The sequence below is a fragment of the Myotis daubentonii genome, chromosome 6 (genome assembly GCF_963259705.1).
Source record: "Myotis daubentonii chromosome 6, mMyoDau2.1, whole genome shotgun sequence".
NCBI classification, from domain to species: domain Eukaryota; kingdom Metazoa; phylum Chordata; class Mammalia; order Chiroptera; family Vespertilionidae; genus Myotis; species Myotis daubentonii.
The window spans coordinates 36,981,690-36,989,655 of record NC_081845.1 but is presented as its reverse complement, the minus strand read 5'-3'; the positions used below and the strand labels follow the sequence as shown (position 1 = coordinate 36,989,655).

General features: G+C 47.2%; 2 protein-coding genes across 2 annotated transcripts in view; one reads left to right on the top strand and one right to left on the bottom strand.

Moving 5' to 3' along the window:
- The first annotated feature begins 220 nt into the window (after positions 1-220).
- SLC16A10 (solute carrier family 16 member 10) overlaps positions 221-7,966 on the top strand; it is a 97,929-nt gene continuing 90,183 nt past the window's right edge. Inside the window, exon 1 of the mRNA XM_059700695.1 lies at positions 221-813. Coding sequence (XP_059556678.1) covers positions 474-813 — 340 coding nt within the window. The 5' untranslated portion in view covers positions 221-473. The remainder of the gene's footprint in view (positions 814-7,966) is intronic.
- LOC132236603 (magnesium transporter NIPA2-like) lies at positions 4,105-5,336 on the bottom strand (the record flags this gene model as incomplete). Its single annotated transcript, XM_059699708.1, is given in 2 exon segments — positions 4,105-5,132; positions 5,135-5,336. Coding segments are annotated over 2 exon segments (1,230 nt in total), but the record flags the coding sequence as incomplete, so codon positions are not given.

Sequence of the window (7,966 nt, the reverse complement as noted above, 5' to 3'; positions counted from 1 at the left end):
ACCTACACTTTGTACCCGCACTGGGTAGGAGGAGGCGCGCGCATTGCAGCAGCTCGCGGGCACCTGGTCCGCTCTCCGGGTGAAGAGTGGGCCCGCCTCCGCTCTCCCGGAGCCCAATCATCTGCACACCCTGGGCACGTCCCGCTGCCAGCCACGCCCCGAGCCGGCGGGCCGGGGCGGGGGCGTCTTTAAGAGCCGGCCGCCGGGCCCGGCTCCGCGGGGGTGCGTGGCTGTGGACTGGAGGCCGAGTCCTGAACCTGAGCCTGAACCTGAACCCAGAGGCTCCAACGCGCAGCCGCTTTTCTCGCGGCAGCCTCCGCGCCTACGCCGCCCGCCCACCCACCCGGGCCCCGCAGCCCTCGCCTGGGTCTCTCTGGCCCGCCCGCCGGGCTGTGGGCAGCGGCTCCGGAGCCTGCCCGCAGGCAACTCGCGCCCCTGGTGCTCCCGCGGCGCCCGACGGGCCGGCCGGGGCCATGGTGCCCTCTCCCGCGGAGCCCGCCGCCGCGCAGGGGTCGAGCGAGACAGAGACGCTCAGCCCCGCGTCCTTGGGGGCTGCCCCGCTCTCGGGCCTGGGACCCTCCGACGGTCCCGAGGCGGCCGCCCAGAAGGTGGAGGTCGAGGTAGAGTTGGCGGGGCCGGCGAGCGCCGAGCCCCCTCCGCCTCCCGAGGGCGGCTGGGGCTGGCTGGTGATGCTGGCGGCGATGTGGTGCAACGGGTCGGTGTTTGGCATCCAGAACGCCTGCGGGGTGCTCTTCGTGGCCATGCTGAAGACCTTCGGGTCCAAGGACGATGACCAGATGGTCTTCAAGACAGGTGAGGCGCAGCGCCCGCCGCGGGCGGCAGGGGGACGGCCGGCCCGGACGCGTTCTGCGGGCTCAGTGTGGGTCCACGCCCGCGTGTGCGCCCCGGGGAGTCCCCGTGTGCCTAGGGTGTTTTGGGGGGTGGGGTGGGGTGGGGCGGAGGGGCGCTGTGCTAAATTCTGAAAGGATAGGAGGCAGCTGATGGGAGATTGCGAAGAGGAGCGCGAGGGGTTGCCTTCTTCTGTTGTGTTCTTTGTCATACTTAACGATTTACCAAACTAGATGAAAAAGGTGCAGACTCACCATTTCCCCGCTTTAGAGCGCTATTACGTGATCTCTTGACTGATTGGGCAAAAAAGCAAGTTGAAGATCTTCTGTGTAACTCTTTTGCATACATTTCCCACTTTATCCTGCAAGTAGGCGTTGTCAACCCCGTTTAGGTGAGCAAACTGATGCTTGGTGAAATAAAGTGTCTTGGTGAGTAGCAGAATGGAGATAGAGCACACGTCTTCAGACTTAAACGGCTAAGTGATTTCCATTACTAAATCAGACTCCCTCCCTGTCATTTGGGGAACTTTATATAGTTAATCATCTTAAAAAAATTCTCTTTTTTTTTTATTGAAGGGAAGAGAGAGAGAGAGAGAGGGAAACATCAATGATGAGAGAGAATCATGGATCGGCTGCCTCCTGCACGCCCCCCACTGGAGATCGAGCCGGCAACCAGAGCATGTGCCCTTGACCAGGACTTCAGTCTGCAGGCTGATGGCTCTATCCACTGGGCCAAACCAGCTAGGGCGATTCATCTCACTTTTCTGTTATTTTTAGTGAACATTTCTGTGTGCATAAAATGAATATACAACTATCCCAATTCCCTGACCTTACTTTGCTGTCATCATAAATTCTAAGGCAGAGGTAATGTTGAGAGCTTACAATCATATATAAATAGTATATTCTAATGTGTATCATTCTGCAATTTGCTTTTCTTTTACCCTGTGTTGTGTCTGCAATTTATCCATATAATGCCTTAATTTGAGCTGGTAGCTTAAATTTTTTGTTTTAACGCATAGTTTTCCATATGACTATATTATACATTATTTATGCATTGTCCTTTTACTAGACATTTATATTATTTTCAAACTTATTGTAAATGACACTACAATGAATATTCTTGTACATTGTCTCCTTGACATGTATTAAATAAGGTGTCATATTTACTCTGGAATTTCTGTTCCATAAATAGCTCTTGAAGTTGCTGTGTTATTCAGGTCACAGGGCTAGGTACAAAAAGTGTTAAAAATGTAATATCATATACTTACTTTGTAAGGAAGACTATCATTAAAAAGTTTAGGAGGATAGATCTGCATATGTAATGGTAAATAAAAGTAATTTTGTGTCTTTTCTATATGAGTATCAGGTATCTGAGAAGGAAAAGCTCCGGGAGGCTGAATTGACAGTTACCGTTTTCAGACTGTTTCCTTCAGCACTTAGCATATTTTTGCCTGGGTTTACAAATTTTTAATGCAGCCAAACAAGACAACAGCCTTTCCTTTACTATTGTTTTTGCAAGCCCAGATAAGTTGATCCATTGGTATCTGAGGGTTGTTTTTTGTTTTTACTCCTTCCTGACTTTGTTCTTTTGAGATAGTGAGCAACTGCTGGAGAAAGACCATAGCTTCCGCCAGGAATCAGTTTTGCAGTGTTAAAGCGTCGACCTACAAGTTCCTGTTGGCTACAGTATCCCAGTACTGGATAGCAAAAGATGAGGGAGGGGAAAGGACCTGCTATCTTGAAGTTTTTGAAACTCCATATTTTCAGTTTTCATGAATATCTTTCTCCATTTACTCAGTTAAGTTCTTGACAACTTTTAGCCACGTCTGAGGAAGCGGGCGCACGTGCGTGCGTGTGTGTGTGTGTGTGTGTGTGTGTGTATCATATAAACAGTCATATGGGTATGCCAGTTAAATACTGAAGATCTTTGTGCTTATCTGCGTGATTGCCATGTTTGGTCATGCCCTTGCACAGATGTGTCCAACTCAGGATAAGTGGAGATGGAAAACCAGTCTGTGTTCTGGGTGCCCTTTATCTAATTCCTACAAAGGAGCCTTATGCACTTATAATGGCCCTGTGTAACACAGCAGCTTGCATGAACGTTGGTCTTTATTTGGACACGATGTAATACATGTATAACAGCTATTTTTTAAGGTATGAGAAAGAAAACGGATTTAACCTCATCTGTGAAAAAAGGATGACAAGATAGTTATTGGGCCAGTTAATGTTGAGATACCACCCCCACCCAGCCCCTTCCCCAACAGGTGTTTCATAGAGTCCATCAGCTACAAAAGGCACTGAAGTATTTGAGAATACCTGCTCTGAAGTTTGGCTTTTCCACTAATGCTGAGTCATCTGTGATCAAACATATGCAAGCTTCAAGTACAACCCCCCAAAATATCTAGAATTGCTTAAGGCTTTTATTTTTCAAAATTTTGGTCCATTTTCTGTTACTCTATTCATGATTGATAATCCCAGCATTAGAGGTCAGGTAATTGTCTCCATGTTTTCATTAGCTTCTTCATACTGATTAGTCCAAGGATACACAGGGAGGTTGTGGTAAAATGGGAACCGAGGGTTTCAAATGATGGTTCACATTTCTTGAGAATTTCCCATGTGCCAGCCCAGTGCTAAGCACTTTACATGCATTCTTATTTAAACCTTACTGCAACCCCATGGGCTAGGCTTTATTTGATAGCTCTCTTTTCAGATGTGGAAACTCAGGTTTGCAGAGTTTGAGTAAGCGGTGGGGCCAGAATTCAAATTCACGTTTATCTGATTCCAGAAGCTGTTGTGTTTTTTTTTTTTTTGTGAAAGAAAAATTTTAATACCGCTACAATAATACAATGTTAACAAAAATTGGCCAGGTACTGAAGTTATTTTAGTGAGCTACCATCATTTAAATATAAGAAAAGTAATTTCTTGGTCCAAATTAGTGAGACCTTAAAAAAGATTGTCTCTGGAGAACATTATTTGAGAATACTGCTTTCCCTGACACATTCTGATTCTCAAATTCACTTTATAACAACAATGATCAACTTTTGATTCTTGCTTTCTTTTTTAAAAAAATATATTTTATTGATTTTTTTTACAGAGAGGAAGGGAGAGGGATAGAGGGTTAGAAACATCGATCAGCTGCCTCCTGCACACTCCCCACTGGGGATATGCCTGCAACCAAGGTACCTGCCCTTGACCAGAATCGAACCTGGGACCCTTCAGTCTGCAGGCTGACACTCTATCCACTGAGCCAAACCAGTCAGGACTGATTCTTGCTTTCAAAAGCTGTCAGGTTTCCATTTCTCCAGGAGACATTCTCCCCAGTGTGCTGTTCAATCCCACAGGTTAAACTTTCTTCGTTATTATTAAGAGCTTCATACATGTTAGTGAGATTGCCGTTCATCGCCTTTTCATCTTTTCGGAAAGACACGGGAAGGCTGGCTAGACTGAAGCTGACGTCTTTGAAGGCGTGAGGCAAGAATATCCCCACGATGATTGTGCAGAAGCCACTCAAGGTGCTGATGATGTCCACAGGCATGTCCTGCCACTCCTTAAAGAGAATAGCCGAGCAGGTCAGCACGGAGGTGGTGAAGAAGCCGTAGTAGATGGGGGTGATGAGGGAGGTGTTGAGTATGTCCAGGGCCCTGTTCAGGTGGTTGATCTGCGTGCTCACACAGACCACGAGGCTCAGCAGCAGGGCCCAGGCCAGGGGGTGCTGCAGCACAGGCTGGCCAGCGAACAGCTCCTTGATCGCTGTTTCCAAGCCCTTCACACAGGAGACGGAAAACGCTTCGATCACACAGCAGATCGTGATGTACACGAGAATGTTCGCCTGTCCATGGCGGGGTCCCACCACGAAGATTAGTATCAAGGACACAATGACCACAAGGGTTGCAAAGACCACAAAACCCGGATCCCCGATCTTGTGTGACAGCTCGTTTAACGTCTCCATCTCCTCTTCCTTCGGCGCACGAATGACCATAACCGTGGAGCCCAGAATGCTCAGCAAGCACCCGATCTTCCCATGAAGATCCAGCCTTTCATTGAGGAAGTATGAAGACAGAGTGGCACTGACGAGGACGCTGAGCGCTCCCAGCGGAGTCACGAGCGTGGCCGGGGCAAAGGCGTATGCGGGGAAGTTGGCCACCTCACCGGCTCCCACGGAGAGCAGTCCGGCCCACCACAGCCATTCTTTAAGATCTGCATGGCCACCTTGACCTGCTCTCGTGGAGCCTTTGCGGGCCAGGCGCAGAAGGCCTTTCTTTTTCAAAGTGAAGCTCCCTCCAGGAAGATGCTGGAGCTCATAGCCAGGCCCAGACCGATGCAGAAGTCATACCTCCCACCCCCGGCCTCATGGCGCTTGTTACTGAAGAGGCGCCCGGGAGTCCCAGGGCTCACAGGACCGAGAGGCCGGTGCTGGAGGCGAGGAGGCGGTTTTCCAATCCCGCGGGCTGGCGACCGCGCAGCGGGCTTCCCTCGGGTCACCGCCGCTCACACAGGCCGAGGGCGCCGACCTCCCCTGCGCTCGCGGGGCCCAGCGCCTCCATCTCCGTCCAGTGGGAGGTGCGAGCATGGGGGCTGCAGCCGGCACACCGTCTCCTCCATGGCGAGCCCCGAGGGCAAGTAGCCCGGGACAAGCTCCAGTCCTGGCAACCGCCCGCCCGTACCAGGGACCGCGCCAGGCGGAAGCAGAAGCTGGTTTTTAACAATTGAGCATATTGCATTGGCTAGATAATATTTTGCTAATTCAGTGTTCTTTATGTTGTATAATTCAAGCATTAGCAATTGGTTGAATACCACACCAGGAATTCTGGGGTTAGAAAAGACATCGGAAAGATCAGGGTCCCAGTTTCTTGGTCTTACTTTGCTGTCCGCAAACAAAGGCCAGTGGTTATGTCTCCTGGAAGTCGATATTGAAGTGTAGAGAGACTTCCAAGAAGACACACCATCAGCCCGGCTGGCGTAGCTCAGTGGTTGAGCATCAGCCTATGAACCAGGAGGTCACGTTTGGATTCCCAGTCAGGGGTGGGGCCACAACATTAATAACAAAGAAACAGAATTTCTGGAGGACGAGGCCCAGAAATCAGGATTTTAAAAAGATTCCCAGGTGATTCTAATGTGCAGCCAAGGTTGAGAACCACTGCACTAAGATATAAGTGAGTTTACATATCCTAATGTTACTCCTCATTCATTCTACAAGTATCATTCATTACTAAGTATCTGACACCCTCCGTGCAGAGCACTGGGGGTGGGAACTGAGAGAGACAGCTGTTCCCAAGGAGCTTTAGATCGGCTGTGAGACACAAACAAGTAAAAATACATCAAACACTACCCTAAGGCACTTGCAGTATACTAGGACCCAATCTTATTTTAAAAAGTGGAAATTCTAAGGAAATTCCAGGGAGTGGTGGGTCCTGGGGAAGGCATTTGATGGCCTGTCTAGATGCTAATAAATCTCACTTTGTGAAATTAAGACTTTGGAAGAGAAGCAAGCTGAACTATAAGCTAGGGGCAGTAGAACCAACGAGTACATCACAGCCCTATTATGTTATTGCGGCTGCCAATGACCTCGTGCTCAGAGATATCTCTTGCACGTATTGCTGCATCAGTTATGTCTGTCACAGGGAGCAAGCTGAGCTTGAGTTGTCTCTTTTCAGTTAAGTTTTTACTTGTTCATATGTGCATGTTTCTTGCCTGTGTGGAGAGGAATCAGACACTTCTGGGATACCACAGATACTACAGTGAACTAGAATGTTGTTTGCCCTTAGAAGTTACAACTTTGCTTGGATATTGGAAAGCCCATTTTTAGTTCCTTCATGGAACTGAGAGTGTAGGGTCCTTCCATTTCCTGATGCAGTGCCCTGGACAGTCTCTGGGATCTTACGAGGATATTAATCTAGTTTACTTGTCTGCTTTCTTCCTGAAGAAAGGAAAATATTTTAATGGCACATGGACTTTAAAAGTATCTGTTTAAAACAAGTATGTTTTTAGAATCAGTATTTAGAGTAGTTAATGATATCCTTCTGAAAAAATTATGTCTTTGTGGTCTAGAGGCATGGTCAGGAAGACCCCTACCTCTTTTAGTAATTCCAAAAAATGTGTTCTTTAGTAGCCTTTCTTTAAAGTAGTGGTCTGTGGTTAAATAAGTTTGGGAAAGACGGCACATTATCCTCCTCTCTTGGATATTTAAAGTAAAAATCAAGGTATTAAAAATTCAACAGTTTAAAAAAAAATTCAACAGTTTTAACGAGAAGTGGACTATCAAAAGAGAGACTTTGGCAACAGTCTTTAATGGGACTACCTTCCCTGTATGGAGGTAGATTGCTCTTTAAGATGGTTATGATCACAAAGTAGGATTTTCAGTTACACTTAGGGATTAATGCATCTTGCAACTGAAATTTCAAGTCAGTTAATACTTCTTGAAGGTTAAAAAAAAAGTTTTCACGCCCAGCTGGCGTGGCTCAGTGGTTGAGCGTCAGCCTATGAACCAGGAGGTCATGGATCGATTCCTGGTCAGGGCACATGCTTGGGTTGTGGGTTTGATCCCCAGTCGGGGGTGGATAGGAGGCAGCCAATCAGTGATTCTCTCTCATCATTGATGTTTCTGTCTCTCCCTCTCTCTTTCTCTCTGAAATGAATAAAAATATTTTTTAAAAGAAGTTTCCACATTTGCCGTTATGCTGATATCTATGTACGGCAGCTGTATGCTGCACCTAAACTTAAAGGAGGTTTTGGCTGTAGTTCAGAACTGAACTGCTCTGTCTAGCCTTTTATGCTAAGGAGTGTGTATGTGTGTGTGTGTGTGTGTGTGTGTGTGTGTGTGTGTAAAGCTGCCTATATGACTAATTATTTCTATATCTGAGGAAGGTTTTTTAGTAATGGTGCTTTATACAATGGACAAATAATCTGGTTCTTGGTCCTATACATCTTGTACTATAAATACCTGACTGTTATATGCACTGAAAGAAGTTGGAAACCTAAGAGAACTCACTGATGGCAACTGCTATCCTTGAATTTTCTTTATTCTCCATCTTAAAGCATCCAACTTTTTTAAAAAAATATATTTTATTGATTTTTTACAGAGAGGAAGGGAGAGAGATAGAGAGTTAGAAACATCGATG